This window comes from Notamacropus eugenii, chromosome 4 (assembly GCF_028372415.1).
Source record: "Notamacropus eugenii isolate mMacEug1 chromosome 4, mMacEug1.pri_v2, whole genome shotgun sequence".
Classification (NCBI taxonomy): domain Eukaryota; kingdom Metazoa; phylum Chordata; class Mammalia; order Diprotodontia; family Macropodidae; genus Notamacropus; species Notamacropus eugenii.
The window spans coordinates 360626991-360647263 of NC_092875.1; the positions used below are offsets into that span (position 1 = coordinate 360626991).

Below are 20273 nucleotides of genomic sequence, written 5' to 3' on the forward strand. Positions count from 1 at the left end.
TTTTGTCTTTCATGCAGCCATACATCTGCTTTCTGATGAACATCATAATTAAAAACAGACTCTTTACTGGGATACTGGTCACTTGGTAATGAAATTCTTTGAGGCTGACAATGCATGAAAGACAGAAAAACATGGCCCTCTGTCTTATGCTAGTGTGACTTTTGCAGAGGCAGAGTGACTTAGGAGGGGTCAGAAGATGTTAAGAATCACACAATTTTTAGACTATCTTCAAACATTAATTTAACTGGTGGTTCTCTAAATGTGAGATACTTGTTCAATGAGCAACAAATGGACATAATGGAGAAACTGAATCATGTCAATCTTAACATTTTTGAAATGAGGAGACAAAAGTAAATTGAAACTAAATGTAAAGATGACTTACAGGTTCTCCTTGGAGAAGAAAATAATTTAATGGAAAATATTGTATTACAGTGCTCATGATAAGTATTTGCAAAAAAAACAAAACAAAACAAAAAACCCCACAACTGCCCATGAATATAATTGTAGTTTTGACATTATCATCTGTTTGAGAGGTTGAGGAAGTAGAGGAATTCTACAAGGAAACTGATAAGCCCATCCAAATCAACTTGATATGTATTTTGATATTTAGGACTTCACTATGAATGTAGGCATGGGGGTAAACTGAAATATGTAACAAAATATGGGTCAGTAGTATGAAGGAAAAGAGGTCAAAGACTTGTAGGATACCCAGAAACATTATGAGGATTTATCATAAGTACTTCACTTAAGAAAAAAAATTGCTGCAAATATCAAATAATTTAACAAAAACTTCAATTAATTATATTTGAGTAGAAAGAAAATAGCTCATTACTAATGTGGGAGTTGCTCCCAGATCAACTGTCAGGGTACAGTCAGAACACAAATTGTTACAACAGGGATTAAAATTCATATAAAACTAGGAGAAAAAAAATAAAACTAGAAGAAAAAAAAGAAAAAATATAGTATATAATTAACATTTCTGAACTGAACTATTTAAAACAAGTTGTTGACACCAAAAAAAAGGTGGGGGGGAACAGGAATGAATATTGATATTGATTTTTAGAATTCATTTCAAAATGATGATGCAACCTTAACCAGTATAACAATGAAGAGACTAAGATTAAATAAAATTCTTCAACCCTCAAACACTTATTCTTGCCCACTAAGATAAATGACAGCTAATTGGCTGGACTGGAATATTGGTCCATTTGTAAATATCTTATGGACAGGGATGGATGATGGAAGATTATGAATACCATCATCTCATGGCATGGATAAAGACATTGGAGGGGAAAGAATTTAAATAAAGTTTATAGAGTGATCAAACTATACAAAGTCATCTCATGGATTTTTAAAGAGGAAACTGAAAGGACAACAAATAGGTAAAAGATGGAAAATATGTGAAATTGTAAGAAAGGCTCCTTCTATGCTAAGTAGATCCCCTAAGGTTGATTTTTAATTGGACATGAATAAGAATTTCACAACATTTGTGAGAAGGGGTTCAATCTGCATCATTGGAGGGAGTACCTATGTCTCTGAGATCAGATATCCTTTGTAGTACTGAAAGATAAGAGTATTAATATCAGTGAATCCTTGATAATTAAGAATGACTGTTGGTTCAACAGCTCTACATACTGTGAATGTGGACTCTTGGCTTTAAACCAAGTAATAAATTTTTGAATTCGTTTGTTCCCTGAAGTAAACCAAATAAGATGAATATAACATGATACATAGAACACTAAATCTTTTAGTGGACGATACCTCAATCAGATATCAATTTCCCATTTTTGTAGTGTAAGAAGTCAGAAATTGATGTGGCTTTGGTTTCTGACCAGAGGAAAATTCCTGACTAGAAAAATTCCTCAGCAAGGTAATAGTAGGAAAAAAAGGAGGATCAACTATGACCCAAAGCAAGTCCAGGCCCTTGGACAGTTATGCAGTACACCCCTATATCAAATGAGACTTCAACTAAATGTTATGATAGAGAGCTAAGAAAAGAAAAGAGGCAAAAAAGAAAATTAAATTTAGAAATCTTTAAAAAAAATTTAAAAGAAAATTTTAAAATTTTTAAAAATGTAAAAAGGAGGCAAAGTGAAAAGGAATAAAAACAACCAGAATATACAGAGATTCAAACATACTCACAAGCTGTTTTGTTGAGTTAGTCAAAGATGCGTTTATTAAGCATCTACTGTGTGCCAAAAAGTATGCTAAAGCTTTGATTTGTAGAATTTCGGTTTTTTTATATGCTCCATCATATATAAATTAAACTCCTTCCTCTTTTCTCTATCAGTACTAACCTAGGTCCCTTTTCAATTCAGTTAAATTCCTCTAATATTCTCCTGTTCTTTGCCTTTTCTCTCCTTATTGGTAACTATGGCCAGGGAACAAGTGGCAGAAATTGCCATTGGTTTTCACATAGGAAACTATATTATAGAGTTTCTGGGAGCTGTCAAGACTACTTATGGGGGAAAAAAAATATATGTATATATATACACATATACATATATGCACACATATGTAGGTATATATACTTTTATATATAATATACTAGTATACTATATACTCTTATATATAATATATACTTTCATGTATAACATATTTTTATATATAACATACCAATATGTATGTGTGTGTGTATGTATACATACATGTTATTTTTTGTTAGAACAGAAACTCCTTATTTGCAGGGATTATTGAATTTATTCTGTTTGTATCTCTGGTGTTTAACATAGTGCTTGACACGCAGTAGAAAGTTCATCAATATCCAGTGATTGATTTCTTCTTTAGCTCCCCCAGCCAGAAGTGCTTTTTCTCTCTCATAGCACTCCTACTGTGCCTCTTGCAGGTACTTTCACACTTCATTTTCTAGCATATTTTTATTTATGAAACCACCTTATCCTTCAACTTGTTAGTGATCACCTTGAAGGCAATGAGCCATGTCACGCTTCCTTTCCTGTCTCTGTACTGAGTCTAGAGCCTCACAAATAAGAGGCATATTAGGAACATGGGAATTATGGTGTAGCGAATACATTGCTAGACTTGGATTCAGAAAGACAAGGGGTCTAATTCTTCCTTGGATATTTACTGCTAAGTCATCCTTACCACATCACTTAATCTCTCTGGGTGTCAGTTTCCTTATTTGTAAAATGAGAGGGTTGCACTTGAGTTTTAAGGTCTTTTTTAACTCTAAAATCCAATCTTGTATAGTAGATTTAATAATTCAGTTTTTGTTCTTTGATAATTGCCTCTGCTATGGATTATTTTTAAAGACAAAACATCATAATCACATTTAAATAAATTATCTATAAACTTTTGAGAGAACACAAATGAAGCCAGACAAGTCTCTAAAGATTTGTTTGGGGCTATTTCAAGCAAATGGAAGCATACAATAGTTTTAATTGGATTTACGTAAAATTCTGTTCATCCTCTCACAGCAATTGTGTTCCAGGGAGAAAATTACCTAACTGGTGGCCTCATTTAGGCTTATAATCTACTATGAACAGATTTTACAGTGTAAATTGTCCAGCTGTGTTACAAGGAGGCCTATGATTTTGTTTATAAATGCAAGCTGAAACCTTGTGCCCATTTTTAATTGTTTAATTAGCAAGCAATTTTTAATGAATGATCTAAAACTTTCAAGAGTCATTCTTTGCTTCCATCTTTAGTCTTATAAGCCTAGATTAGAATTTGGTGGTCTGTGTAATTCCTTAGGACCTTCTGATTAGTATAATGTATCTTACATTTAAATTAAAATTTTTGTCTTGTGCATTAAAGTTGGACATTTGTTTTAAAAATCCTGGGTTAGAAATGTTCAAGACATTTAGGACAAAAAAATTAAGGAGGAGTGCCATGTTATAAAACATTTATTACTGCCCCCTCTTTATCCTTTGAACATTAGTGTTCGTGCATGTGTTGAAAAATAAGATGGGTCTTAATGTAGCATATAGTTTTACCTCATTAATGAGCTCACAGATCCAAGTATGAAAGCAAGTTGAGAAAAAGGTTGGTGTTTTTCAGACAAGAGAATGCAATGGAGCAAATTGCTAGACACACTCTATATTCTCCACAATTTACTGGGTCCTTACTAGTTGAAAAGGTTTGTTTTAGGCTCACCAGACAGTTTTAAAGGCTCTAGTTCCTAAACTTAAGAAACTAATGCTCTAATACGGAAAGAAGCCAAACACAAGTAACTACAACATAGCTTGACTATTTCGTAGCTTATAAGTAGTTTACTCCCTCTACTTCTCCAGGTAATATATGCACAATATTCAACAAGCATTTATTAAGCTTATACTACATGCTATGTGCTTCATTATCATTGCTGATAATACACTACTATTATAAAGCATTTAAAAGAGTGCCTTACATATAGTAGATAATAATTATTGGTTGATTGATAAAGCAAAAACCTAACTAATTTATCATATTTTCCTCCAATTGCCCAGGAAATTTTTATGCATGGATTTTTATCATGAAAACAAGTTTGCAAAAAGAACCACAATATTAATAAACATATAGAAAATCAATTCAGTCATACAGTTATATACACCTAAACACTAAATAATTGGAAAGAGAGGAAAGATGACTAATATGGTGAAAGTATTGATTATTCAAGTGCCTGAAGTTTGACAGGATTGAAGTGGAAAGGACTAATTAAGGAACTAAAACTTGGGCAAAGTTTGAAGGGCTGCCCATAGGTTAGTGGAGAAAACCAAGAAGGAGAATCGTACTAGGGGAAATGTTAAGCTTGATTATATTAAAGTGGAAGCAGATTTGGTTTGTATGGGGAATTGTAAAGAATTCAATAGACTCCCCACCTTACTAATGGAAGATGCTAGGAAGGTTCAAATTCCTGGAGGCTCCATGCCAAAGTAAGACCCAAAATAATGGTCAGAAGCCTCTTTTGCTGTAGGTGGGAAGTTTGAATGTCACCCAGCTGCCAATTTCCCAGCATACATTAGCACCAGGTCCAGGCTCCTTACACCATCTCTCCAGTGCCTAAGTCTGCCTGATGCAGATAAGAGCTCTACAAAAAACCACATGACTTTCCTGGTTTTGGTGCCCTATTCCACCCAGGATCCTAGAGGACTTGATCTGTTTGCATCCTCTCTATTAGCATTTCTGTTCAATAAAGCTGGCTTGCTTTACTTTCTCTTGGCCGATTTTCTACTTCTCTGTATTTGTACTCTGCCCTTCCTTGTATTGTACCTTGGAATGCTGAACCTCATTCAAACTATAATAAGATAGAAATGCAGATTTAAACTGCCTAGGCAGATTAAATGAACAAAATGGATAGTGAGAATCCAGAAAAGCTAACTGGCAAAGGTTTAAAAGTTATAGGATCATAGGGACCTACAGGTTATCTAGTCCAATGCCTTATTTTACAAATAAGGACACTGAGGCCCATGGAGGTTAACTGACTTATCCAAGGTTATATACAGCTAGCAGAGTGAGGATTCTCAGGACTTTCGACTCCAAATTCAGCATATTACACCCCTACCCCTATCTCCCCCATACCACATTGTCTACTTAATGATCAAGAGGGTATGATTTGAGGTCTGTAATTCAATTAAAAAAAACCTTTGAAGATTAATGAGATAATTTTTATGAAGAATGATGCTCCTTAGGAAAAAAAATAAGGCCACTAAGTGTTGAATTACAAATGCAAATCCTCTAAAAAAAAATGGCATCTTGATCTTTGATATGACTGACGTCAATGTAAACATCATGCATCTAGATTTCCATAAGATGAAAACACTGATGCTCATCACTCTCCAAGGCATAGTATGAGATTATGTAATCAAAGATGGTACATATTCTCCTAATTTAATGAATTCATATCACTCATGATATATTTTGATCTAGTCCTTCCTATAAAAATGAAAAAAAAAGATAATTTCCTAGTTCTTCTAGGATTATCATCTCAGGAATCATGTACTTATATAGAAAAAAACACTTCAGGTATAGCTCTGATCCTTCATGGTCATTATAATAAGATCAATATGCTTATAAAGGGTGTCCCAAAAGTCTTAGTTCAGTTTTTAAGCTATTTAAGCAACAGAAGTTTTAAAATGAACTGAGACTTTTAGGACAACCTGGATATTAGCTTTATTTTGCCAAGACCTTTAAAATTATCATTTTGAAGTTACCTGAGACTTTGTCAACAAAGCAAGAGGACAGATCCCAAAGAAAATTAACCTCTGATTCCGTAATATAATTCCTTTCTTAAGATGGCAACCATAGAGAGATTAAAATAGACTGATTTACCTCTTTAAGGAAATCTTTTAATGTAAATTTTTTTTTCTCACAGCAAAAGACCTGAAACTGATCAAATGGTAAAAGATATCTTCATAGTGCTCTCTATGGATATTTAGGTTCACTTGAAATTTATTTTTTTATTTGCATATAGAAGCCCTACAGAGTGATTCTTGAAGCTGGGAAATAGCTTTAGAAAGGGCTCAACAAATATGACTTTCATTTTATTAAGGCCCATTTTGTTGGTCAGCAGGATGCCTCATCACAACCCCACTGAGCTCAGCAGCACCTTGACAAGCAGTAGGGAATTAATCCTGGTTAACAGTTATCCCATAAAAGGTCTGGTAATTAAGAAGTCAAATGAAATGTAAAACCTTGAGTATCTTAAGGCATGCCTAAACTCATGACTGTATTGCATTATTTATATATGCACACATCTCCCAGCTCAACTGTAAACCCTAGAAAGGTGGGACCAAGTTTTCATTATTGTTTATCCCTCATATCTAGTCAGTTACCAACACAGCCATAAACAGGGTGGGCCATCATTACTTAAAATGGTGAGACCTCCTTACCCCACCCCCCTGGGAAACAGCTCTTCAAGTAGCAACTTCAGAGTTGGTGTCCTGGGCTCTCTATTCTTAGCCTTGTAATGGTAAGATCTGAGGTCTCTCCCCAAGTTCTGTCCCTCCTGCCAATGCTCTAATGAATTTGTCATGTGTGAAAACCTTTGTTTTTTCAAGCTCGAATCTCCTCTATAAAGCATCTTCTGGCTCTGTCAGTTGAAAATAACACCCACCTAAAATTTCTCACAGAATTCTGTCTGATTCCATCCTCTGAATTTCTCACCTAACAGTTACTTTTGCACATCTCACCCTCTCTCTTACCCTGGAATCTTCTCAAGGACTCACACTAAAACTTAGTTACTTTGTATTCCTGGTACTGAATATACTACTTTGTAGATAAGAGGTACATAGTAAATATCTGTCATTCATATTCATCTTTATTCCTCTCCAGGCTAGACATTTAACTCTCTGGATTTTTTCTACCATGTTGAAGAATGGTCCTCATGCAGATAGTTCAGTCTGCCCTAGGACTTCTCATACCTGTAAGGCCCCTTCCCCTAACTGGCTGGTACCTCCCAGAATGCCCAGGCCAACCCTGTCTTCATTCCTCTCCAGAGTCCGCTCTTTACTACCCAGATTGTCTCTTTTACCCCTCATGGGTAACTTCTCCCTATCCCTCCCTCCTTCAGCTTCCTTTTGTTTTCTTCCTTCATTTGAATATAAGCTTCTTGAGGTTAAGGACTATCATTCTTTCTGATATATTTGTATTTTCTGCTCTTGGCACAGCGTCCAGCCTAGAGTAAGATCTTAATAAATGCCTGCTGACTTTACTATCAACTTGAATTATTGATTTTATATACCTCCTAGTGGTCAGCATATTAATGTTCATTGAACTAAATTTTTGAATTTATATTTCTCTCTAGTACTTAGAAGTGTGCTCCATAGCAAGTGTATAAGTAATGATAAAGGAAGAAGGAAAAGTATCAAAGGATGAAGAAAGCAGGGAAGGAAAGAAGGAAGGGAGGGAATGAGAGAAGTTGATAAAAAAAGGAAGGATGGAGAGGAGAGAGGAAGGGGAAACTGAGAGAGGGAAGGAGGGACACATTGGATTTAATTTGTTCTATCATACTAGATATTCTTAATGTAATGAAGCATCACAAGTCCCCTCAATGCCTCCACCCTGCCCCCCACTCCTTTAAAAGGTCATATATTAATCTTTTTAGGGAGTGTTTCAGGAATTGCCTGATGTTTCTGTTTGCTTAGTCATTGGCTCAATATGTGGGCTGAGGACCCACACACAGACAAGGAGAAATTTTAGGTTCCAATATCATCAGCAGATCATGTTACTAAATTTCTAAAATTTGTCTAATACATGAAACATTTCTGGGATATTTGCAAGAGTTTTAAGAACATACAAGATTCATTTTCTTTTTAAAATTTCAAACTAGTTAAATTATTGAACTCCTATCTGTTGAGTTTAACTGGACTAAAAGAACCTGACCCTAATTCAGAAGAAAAGTTGGGTTGTCAAGAGCTAATGCCCTGAACATCTCTGTTCTGAAGGAAATCAACCACTGTATTCTGTTTTAAGTCATCTTCATGGGAAATTATTTATGGAAAATTTCCAAAAATTCAGCCTGGAATTTGTTCTTTTCTGTTCTAGATGAAGATAGTGGAGACTCTGACTTGGTGAGTGTAGAAAGATTAAAAGGGCAGCATCTACATGTTCTGCAATCTGGGGTTATAGCCAGATTATGATTATATATGATTAATATATTACTGGGAGTAAGAAGTGATATTTGAGGTGATCTTCAGGAATCTAGTCCAGTAGTAAACAAGAAAAAGAATCATCCAGCAGCATTCTTCCTTTGGACATGAACTTAGCAGGATCAATGCTAAGAGACCAACTGTCTCACTCCCTGTGATGGCAATCAAATTAGGATCTTTTGCTGTTTTTGTTTTACTAAAAGTGTCTCTGATTGAATAATGTGATTAAAGAAGATCTTTCCCACACATTAATGGGCCTGCCCACTGTGGGAAGCTTGATTAGAGGAACTGCTTTGTAGGAGGTCCCAAGTACCTTTTGTTTCTTGTATTGAGGCAATGGGTCAGAGGGTTATTTCCCCTGACTCTAAAAAGTGTATAAATACTCTGAGGTTTTACTTTGGGGCTTAGTTTTTGTAAAAAGATTTGAATACTAGATGAGGACTCTGAAAAGCTGTTTTAAGGAGCCCCCTGGCTTTGAAAACCCAGATGTCAGTGCTTCCCTCTCTGGTAACTATGATCAGACAGTTATACCTGCCTATTAAATTAGGGTTAGGAAGAGGAGGCCATGTCTGTTGATTACTTTGGGGCTTACTGACTGGAAGTGTTTCTTTGGTCAGATGAGGACTCAGGGAAGCCACTTTAAGGAGCCTCCCGGGCTTTGAAAACTCAGATGTCATGCTTCCCCCTCTGGTAACTATGGTCAGACAGCTGGGGTCCAACTGTCTGTTGAATTCAGGCAGAGGACGTCATGTCTGTTGATCTGATTCCTCTGTATTTTCTTTGAAATTCAGAGTACTGACTTCTCTGAACTAACTGAATGATATATCTACTTGGCTAAAGGAATAATACATATGCTTGATTAAAGTGATTGTTAACCCCTCAAAAGCTGCCTTTCCTTTTATTAATGCAGATCTAAGAACCTGTGATAGCAGGCCCCCCTGTGTATGCTGGGGTGCTTACAGTTACACTCCCCCAAGGTACCATGTAGGTATCTTGTACCTACTTGTACCTACTACCTAATACTTTGTACTCAGGTACCTCCGAGATAGGGGGGAAATGTTTTAAACTTACCATATATTTAAAATAAATATCTTCTTATAAAATCTAATTGATGTTAAGTGTTTAAATAGATCTAGAACACGTCACTGGCCCCTAATTTTGGGTGTGCGTGGGATACTATAATCACTGGAGGCTCAAGCCAAGGATAATAATGAAAAGAAACATAGAAGCCCTTAAGGTATCCTAGAATCCTGAAGGAAAGACTAGAAGGCCTAACACTGAGAGAATGAGTCAGAGTTTAACTCCTTACCCATTAAACAAGTAACTAAAAACTTAATAGATACATTCAAGTAAGTGATCCAGGATAGGGGAATTCTTTGAAAGGAAGCAAACATGCCAGTCATGGTGTATGAGCTTATTACTAATGTTTTAGTCATGGAAAAAAATTCTGCTTAGCTCAGAGTATTTCATAAAAATTTCCTATTATGTATAGTCACCTTTGGAAGGAATATGAATTCTGTTCAAGAGTTTAAACACAAAGGATTGTAAACTCTCTGTTATCAAGCACTCTAGTCTTTGCCTCATCCTAACAGTTATTATTTCAGTGTTGTTCATATGTTGTTTAACTGATGTTCATGTTAGCAATGAGAAACTACAAGATTTTGAAGAGATTGTGAGTTAAGTAGAGGGTGGCTTCTTAAAGAAAGATTAAATTATGTTCAGTAGAATTTTTCTACAAGTCCATTTTCATGTATTTTAATTCTTCTTAAACTGTCAAATTATGCATGTATAATTACTACTATTCTATGAAATAGATTAGTTGATTGATTCATCTGCTAAATATGATAAACACAAGAAAACCTAGTCTTAAAAATGTAACACTATAATATAATTGTCTCTTACCTGTGACCAGTTCTCGGATCTCCAGATCAGTAGTCTTGCGTAATAACCGTACTAATGCTGGGATGCCCCCACAGTTTTTCAGGGCAATTTTGTTATCATCGTTAGCTTTCCCATACACCAAGTTCCTCAAAGCTCCACAGGCACTACGATGGACTTCTGTCATCCGATGGTCCAACAGGTCCACCAGTAACTGTATGCCACCTTGTCTTCTTATCTGAAATATCCAATATATAAAACATTTGTTTGAAGGAATAGGATTTACTCTTAATATTAAGAAATGGTTCTCAGATCACACATTCTCTTTAATTAGTATCATTGTAAGCTATTCAAAGAGAAAAGAAAACAAGTTAACCTCCTTTTTGGATTCTAGCAATATTTTCTTTAACGTATGGTAAAAAAAAAAAAGCACAAAAAGCGTTTAAATACCAAAATCTTATTTTTTATACTTCAAAAGGGCTATAATATACCTTTAACTATGTAAATATGTTGATATGATATGAAACGCATAGAGGAAATAATTATTCATTAGTAAGATTTTTTCTTTTTTAGAAATTATACAAACTCTTAAAGCATCATTAGCTTGACATTCGAATGTTAAAACAATGCTTAATAGGGGAACTCTTCAAAGATTTCAAGTGTAAATTGGGAATGAACTCATGGCATTCTATTTGGGCAGGTGAAAGAAATTAGGTTTTACAACACTACCTAGAACCAAAATTATTTAAGTCCTTTAGGACAAAAAGTTGGCCTTTAAGTGAGGAAGATTCATACCCTATCTCTGACTTAAACTGGGTGTGTAACCCTGGATAAGTCACTGACCCTTCCTATGCCCTTCCTCCTATTTGCATTGACTATATATTTCAGAGTAGATGATGACCTGCATTGCTAGAGAGTTTCCTAGATCAAGGAAATGACAGTTCCTGTCTGAATCCTTACTTTTATACTTAATTCATTTAGACATTATGAGAGTAATTGGGGGCAGGGGAAAGCAAAAGAAACCCTTCAGTTTGATATTTTTACAGAACAAAAACAAACTAACTTGTGAATTTCACACAAATTGGACAAAACTGCTTGGGGCACATTTTCTTAAGTGAATGTCTGAACAGCTTTTAGATAGATTGGCTTTTAGACATATTTTAAAATTAAAAACAGATAAGCTGCCAACCAAGCAAAGTGGGTATTTAATATAAAGACTATTTAAAGAAGTTTTCATTAGAAAAGATGCATTTGAGCATTTCTGATTTTAAAATGCGAAAATGACCAGATCACACTCAGCAATTTTCTTCAATATTTTCCAGTGGCCCAAGAATTTTATTTTGGTAATTTATCTGTTGACTTCAAGATGACAGCATGACAGTGCACACCTTGGGGAGCAAATGCAGAACAGTGGGAACTTCCTCCTCCTTTTGTAGCCTGTTTGAAATTCCTGTCACTGTTCTCTGCTCAGAGTTACAGTACTGACCTTTGGTTTAAATGCAAACATGTTAACTGGGAAGGACAGCAACTAAGCTCTTAATACTTTGACATGTTTTTCAAGTTAACTATCAGAAAGCAGGTCTTGAGCAAATGGGATACTGATCACAGGTATATTTTAGTTGAGCATGGGTAAATTTATAGGAAAAGTGGGCTTGGGGGTGGTGTCTGGTGTAACTTACATTAGGGTATTGTGGGCATTTTGTAGAATATGGCTAAGGAAACTATAAAAGCAATAAAAATGGACAATGGAATGCTGGAAACAATCTTTTATTTATAATTTTGCCCAGGGTCTACCCCTGTGTCTTTGCTTTGACAGTTTGCTGTAGATTTGGGAGAGGAATGCTGTTTAGGGGATTGCACACAGGGTCCAAAATAAGAATCAGATCTATGACAAACTGAGGCAATATGCTATGCTACAAAAGTTCTGAGTAACCATTTTAGGTACTGATTTAAAAAACAGCCTAAACAATAGAAAGGTAAATTTAAAATATTAGATTTTAAATGGATTTTATTTTTATTTTTGCTTTAAAAGTTTTTCAATCTAACATGTTGTTAAGCTGCATTAAGAGAAACATAGTGCTCAACACTTGGAATGTCACAGACTTACTGACCACATCTAGAGACAGAACTGCAAAACTTTAAGGAAACTGATAAACTAGAGAATACAAAGAGAATGACAACCAGAATGGTGAAGTGTCTCAAGATGTCATGTGAAGATTAATTGCAGAAACTGAGATGTTTGTCACTAAGGAGAAAAGACCTGGAGGGCAGAACCTGGAACCAGTATGAGCTACAAATGTAGACTTGATGTCAGGAACAACTTCATTACAACTATAGCCTGATGTCTCACAGTGCGTGTAAATAGCAGTTGTTTCTGTTTTGTCCTGAAACCTTGAAAGTCTTCCCTTCGCAGATTGATTTGATTTTTTAAAGTTTTGGACTAGGCAAAAGAGGCAATTATTTGCTTCATTCTCTTACCTAGCCTTAATCACTGAATGGGCGTTGCCTCAGTCAAACTGAAACCTAGGAAAAACCTTAACTTAAAAAGGCCAAGGTCTTCTACTCCATCTGTGATTGTCCAGATCGGTATCTTGCCCACTGGACCCAGATGGCTCAGGAACAGAGAGTGAGGTTGAGCGCTGCATTGTCCTCTCTCATTTAAATCCAATTCACTTGCAAATCATGACATCACTTTCCTGAGTCCTCTTCAAGAATGTGTGTTTGTCCTTCGTTGCTGAAGAAGACCATGCCATTAGAGAAATAATGACATGACTTGCACTTGATTTTGTTTTGAGTGAGCACGGGCTGTGCAGGTCACCAGCCTCACTTCTCCTCCAGAGCCATCTGAATCCAGTGGCCAGATATTCATCAGAATGACTGGAAATGACCCAGGATGAGGCAGTGGGGGTTAAGTGAGTTGCCCAAGGTCACACAGCCAGTGAGTGTCAAGTGTCTGAGGTGAGATTTGAACTCAGATCCTCCTGACTCCTGCACTGGTGCTCTATCCACTGCACCACCTACCTGCCCTCTTCAAGAATTAAGGACAAGCAATAGCAACAAACAGCAGCAATTCAAAAGTAGATTAGACTGCCTCAGGAAGTCAAGGGCTTCCCTTGGCTAGATCTCTTTTTCAAAGGTTAGGTAGCAATTGTTCAGATATGGGCTGGAGCAGATAAGCTCTGGGATCCCTTCTCCCTCTGGCATACCACGATTCTTACTGCAGAACTTCACTTCACTTACTCATAATTGCTTGGATGGATATTTTTATATATGGAAACACATGTAATTTGATTTGATACTTTATATATAAATAGAAAAAGGTATTCATAGGATTTCTTGCTTTCATAAATAATTGCATTACTATTTCTGCCAATTCATTGCAGTAGATCATCCACCACATGCTTGGTTAACAGATTAAACTATAAAACATATCTCCCCCAAAATAAGGTTATAGAAGAACAGAATTGTAGATGGAATAAATATGGGAGTATAAGACAGATTAAACCCTATTTTTATACTATAACATGCACATTCCCAAATACAAAATATACATTGTCTAATTGGATCTTATGTTCTATAATAAATATACGATTGTATATTTCAAGTTGGAAGGAAACTTAAAGGGAACATATTGTCACCCTCTTATTTGACAAATTTGGGAACTGAGGCCCATGGAGGTTAACCGACCTGGCCAAGATCACACAGGTACTTGGTGGCAGATCTAGAATTCAAGCTCAGGTCTTTTCCACTATACCATTCTGTTACCTAATTCACTCAATGAAATAGAAACATGACCATCTTCTTATAATTCCAGAAATCTGGCTCCTTACAGAAGACACCGCATCCCCAGACATTTTCTCCACCATAGGTTGTACCTTTTCTCATGATCCCAGGCACAACAGACAAGAGGACAATGAAAGTATTCAATTCTTACTCCTCAGTTCCCCTTATGAGGAAGACCATCCCATTACCTCTATGACTCAGCACCCTCTCCATCCAGACAGCATCATTTTTAGACCCTGGTGGTTTTTATTTCATTTATTTCTCTGACACAGATGATTTTCCTATCTTTCTCATGGATTCTAATCCCTGGGTCAGTTTTCCTCAAATATCCTTGACCCCATGATCATACTTTTGCTCCACTACAACTATATGTAAGGGTGACTGCACTGTGCTTATCATCACCTAGAAGTATTCACTTCTACTACTCTTAATGTAGATAGTTCTTTGTCTATAACCTCCTATAATTCCTTTTCTTACTCTCTCCACCTCCTCTAAACCTATCCTCTGTCTTCATGCCAACTTCCAATCACTCTACCCTACTCTGTTTTTTTAGACCACGTTACCATCACCTTCAAAATTTGACCCTAATCAATTCTACTTTATACTATCCTAACAATTAGCACTAGTCTAAGGTAGATTAGTACTGACTACCTCTCTCCACCTCCCCAAAATGTTTTTGCTGCCGGTGAAAATATTTCAGTTACGGTTCTGTCAAACACTGAAAGTATGTGTCATAAAATTACAATAAATAGACAATCTGAGTTTGAGATGCTGCTATCCCTAGCAAATTTATAAATTTCTTGGAGGGTTGTGTTTTCCCCCTCTTTGAAGTTTTTCAAGGAAAGACTGGTTGACTACCTATTAGGCAATCTCAGAGGAGATTCCTGTTTGTGTATTAGTTGTATTAGAAAACCTATGAGATCCCTTCTAAATCTGAAATTCTATAGTTGTTGCCACACTATGATAGTTATTTTCTCATAGGAAAATTTTAGTGGAAGTATGAGATATGGACTTATAAAAAGGGAATAAGAGAAATAAGCTTAGCAGGGAAAATAATCTGCTCATCATAATTCACCTTCTCATTTTACTCTAATTAATAATTTTCTTCCTAAATGATATCATATATTTAAATATTTGGGATATAATTACATTTAAACATAAGTCATGTCAAGTCAACAAAAATTTGCTAATCACCTACTATGTGTCAGGTATAACAAATACATATATGCAAATCTTTAAAAATGCCTAAATATTTGAATGGGTTGACTTGAAAGACCTCTGGTTCTGAAAGCAGAGAATTGGAGATCAAATCTTCTTTCTGATTCTTATTGTTGTATGTCCTTAAGCAACCAATCCAGTAACTTCCCTGGTACTCACTTCTCTCATATGCAATTGATGGGGCTGGATATCTATAATCCTGTTTGAGATACACATATTTTTTATAATGCCTGATGAACAAATAAAATTTGACTTAAGTATGTTTAGAAAACATGAAGAAATGGGTAGCTTAAAAAAAAACAGCAAAACTCACATATCTCTAATATCCCTTTTTCTTCCATTTTAATGTTAAAAATTTTGGAATAAATTGTAAAGAAATGGAAATTGGCATGGTATGTAATAGCAATTAGGTGCTTCCAGTTTTCATCTTGGGATAAATAGAAGTTCCTATGATTCTGCCATAAAATCTGGTACTTTTTTTTAATTATTAAAATTCTAGAATTTTTATATTTAAAACTTATTTAGGCACCTAGTGCAATTGATCTATTCCTAACTCTCTCAAAGCAGTTATACTGTTTGACCCTTTCCAGGGACACATAGTAAATCCTTACTCAAAAATTATAAACATGCACTAAATGCAGGAAAATGTGATTTAAAATTCTAGTCTACCTTAGAATTGATCTATCATTTTCAATTGTGTATTTACTTTGAATGAAAAATATTTACTAATGAACTGACACCATTACAATCAATTATGTCAAATTCAGTTAGTAATCTATAATATACTCAAATCTATTGGATTCTGTCCATAAAACAAACTGTGGAGGCATAGATAGAACATTTGTTAACCACTTACTATATGTCAGATACCGTGCAAAGCACTGGGGATACAAAAACAAGTAAGTAAGACAGGCAGTGCCTACAAGGAGCTTACATTTTACTGAGGAAGACAATGCATAAAGGGGAACTGGAGAGGGGACCACTGGGGAGCTGGGTGAGTGAAGAAGAAAGCAACTCCTTAGTATGATCTGGAGATGGCTTGTGACATGGAGGCCTGGTTCATGTAATATAAAGCCAAAGCCACCTATGAGAGCTGGAAGGAACCTAGGTTCAGAGTCCAAAATGAGGATGGGGAGGAGAGATGAGGATGAAAGCCAGAGGGCAGACATTGTGACAAGGAGATGGTCAGAAATTTAGCAAAATGTTTAGGCAAGAAACTAACGTGAAATATTAATAACTGAAGAGGACACACCAACTTCAGAAACCTGAATTCATGCCAGTCAATGTTCCAATATTTTCATTTTTAGTGAGAAATTAACCAAATAATTTGAAATTCTGAGAACATCTTTGTGTAAGTATCAACATAGAACCCCAGGTTATAATATATTTTGCTTTGATTTCCTGCTTGAATACTAGGTATAACATAAAGCAATTTGAAGGTTGATATTAAATACTAAATGTGGATGACATTTCAGAACAAATATCATGTACCTTATCCCCTAAAGAAATACTTACTTCAAAGATGAGATAAAACAAAGGTTTTAAAATGCTAAGAAAAGAAAGAAGTCAGATAATAGCATAATTGGCATATTGTAGGTGAAATACGTAGGGAGTAGTTTTAGAACAGCAGGAAGGAAAACTGTCCTTCATTTATGTTCTTTATAGAAAAAAATAATTAAAAAAGGATTCTAGATTTCTCTACATGTTTGTAATATCTTATTTTCCTTCCTCAAACCATTAAACTTTTAGTCTGGTGTAACCTGGGTAACCTGATGAGACTGCATTTTTCATCAAGGGAATTATAACTTTACAAAGACAATTTCTTAAGATGTCATTGAAATATGTTTCTTAAGTGTGAATGTGATTCATTATGACAAAATAATGAGTTTTTTCTAAATTAATATTTTGCTCAAAAGTAAGGTGACAATTTCATATGTACAAAATTATCTACAGAATTAAACAGGAATAGGATAAAACAACTATGGCTGAAATTACAAATCCCTGGAGACATTTAACACATTTTTAAAGAGGCTCTGATTCAACCTCATTAAAGTCACTAAGAACTCTGAGTGAACATAAGTATAGATTTGAACCATGAATTTGGCCAGTGGCTTTTTAAAAGCAAGCATATCATTTGTAGCTCACATTTATAAAATGTATTAATTTTTAGAAAGTACTTCACATATAGGATCTCATTTGATACCTCCAACCCTGTGGGGATAGGTATTACTATCATCCCTATTTCAAAGATAAGGAAATTGAGGATCATGGAGGTTAAGTAACTTGTTGAGTTTTATACTTTACATAGCTAGCAACTGAGACAGGAGCCAAACTCAGGTATTCTTGAGCTAAGTGCAGCATGTTATCTATGATACCCTCTTGCCTCTCAACACAAAACAGCCTCATGAAGTATGGAACAGAGAATGTGTACAAACATCAAATCTTCTTCCTGATGGGCAATGAATTTTTAAGAGAAGAAATTTAACGCCAGGCTACTGATTGTGTGAAACTGAACACATTCTGAACTATTACAGAAATTTAAGATAGGTTTTCAAGAAAGTGATCTTAAATTTTGGATGGAGTTATAAACTCTTATATTTCCCAGAGAGAATTGTTACTCAAACATTGAAAGGACCTCTTTAAAAGGCAATGACAGGTCTAAGATGGCAATTTCAAAGAGCAAACCCCAACGATGCTGTTAATAATGAAGGCACTATAGATGTTAATTTTACTTCTACAGAAATTCTTAAAGATCCATAGATTCAGTGTCTGAAAGAGATTAGGCTGAACCTAAGAGAAAATGTTACTTTAAAATGTGCCTAATACTATCTATAATTCATTTGTTCACTGACATCAGATGTAATAATTATTTTAATACTGATAGATATGATAAAACACATAATTGTAAGATTAGTCATTTCCCAAACCTTTCTAATTTTATACTTGAGCATTATATTCTGGTATTAATGGAGAATGGGACAGAATAAGAGTATCTGTAGGTGGTTAATTTGTAAAAAAAAAAAAATGAAGTATCTTTTTTTTGTTTATTTAAGGAAGCACCTTTAAAGGTACTATGGTTTCTAACTTGACAGTTTTCAGACAAAACATGAAAAGTTTCCACTCTATAAAAGTGCCTCTTTCCTATAATGATTTTAATCTTGTCTTTTATTTTAAACATGGAAATGTAATGAGTTGGAAGCAAGGGTGGGGTATAGTGGCCAGAGGGACAGCACTGGTCTTAAGAAGATCCCTTTGGATTCAAGGTCTATCTCTGATACACACTGGCTATATGATCCTAGGCAAGTCAATTAAACTATCAGTGCCCTTGGGCAATTCTCTGTAAATTACAGAGAATCTGTCTGCCTGTCATGGTGAAAGAGCTCTCCACAGGATAAGTTCTTCATGTTTATGAAATCACATTTTGGATCTGATCGAAAGAAATGATCAGAAAAATGAATGCCCACAAAGCAGCATGAAGAAGCAAATAGTTCATCTGTATGCATGATGATATCTGAACTCTATGTAGTTGCCACGGAATCACACACAACAAAACTAATTTCAGAAATCCTATGGTGACTCCTTCCTTCTCTCAAAATGAAGAACTTCTGAATGTACAACAGGAATTCCTTGGAGATAGATTATGTTACTTTCTACAGCCAATCTATCAATTTTAGTGACATATAAATATCAAGGTCAATTTTAAGTATATTCTCTCTCCCAATAACTATCACATTGTTAAAGTGTAATCTTAACTGTTTCACTGTTGTGTAGGATAATCAGGGAATAATGCAGGGAAAAAACCATCATCATACATCTCACACACACACACACACACACACACACACACACACACATACACAGTGTGAATCATTGGAGTGATAGAGAGGGGGGAGTGGACATTCCATAGCTACAACTGTCTAATTTTGATTTAGTGTATGAGCTGTCTAATTTGATAGATTATGTATCTGATGTGGGATATAACTCATTACGTGAAGTAGATGATGTATTTATTCTAGAATGAAATAATTCAAGTGACTTTTATCATTTTAAGGTCAACTGCATCAATTTAACCAGAAAGATGCTATGATAGATGTTTGAGACATGACTAGTGTATTCATTAGTCAGTGTTTTCAATAGAATTGTACTTAATGCCCTAGTTTTTCTGTTATGTTAACCTAGATGAGAAAAAAACATGCTTTCACTAGAAATATTGAGTTTAAAGTTCACAAAAGCATTTGGGAAAGTGGAATTGTGTTTCTTTTGTAAGATTCTGAGTAGTTCCAGAGGGGCACATAATTATATGGTCTGAAAGGCAAATGGAAGATTATACTATTAGTAATAAAAACAATTATATGATACCTTATACTTCTCAAAAGATGTTCACATATATTATTTCATTTATTAATAATAATGATGATGATAGTAAATGACCAGTTTTGGGGTACTGATATAATTTTATGCTTCTGGTCACACACACACCATTTTTTTTCAGTCATTCTAAAATAGTTACATGTGTGGTAACTGAAATCTAAAATTCAATTGCCACCAGCAGCTAGTCACTTACTATTATTATCTACTGAAATAATATGTGAAAAGTCTTTGAAAAGTAAGAGACGTCATATAACTGTAAGGAGTTTTATTTGCTTCTAAGTCCATTTAACAACATATTCTATCAGATACTCTCAATATTGCTGAGCTTCTAGAGAAGCAGGATGGTACTGTTGGAAACGCTGATGTACTTGGAGTCAAAATTCTAATCCTACCCTGTCACTTTCTACCTGTATGATTTTGGGACAAGTTACTTTACCT

The 20273-nt window shown here is 35.1% G+C and overlaps 1 protein-coding gene across 4 annotated transcripts in view; it reads right to left on the minus strand.

Moving 5' to 3' along the window:
• Positions 1-20273, minus strand: part of CTNND2 (catenin delta 2) — a 1167955-nt gene that overhangs the window by 249495 nt on the left and 898187 nt on the right. For all 4 annotated transcript variants that reach the window (XM_072605431.1, XM_072605432.1, XM_072605429.1 and 1 more), the window contains one exon: positions 10488-10701. In XM_072605431.1, the coding sequence (XP_072461532.1) occupies positions 10488-10701 (214 nt within the window). The remainder of the gene's footprint in view (positions 1-10487; positions 10702-20273) is intronic.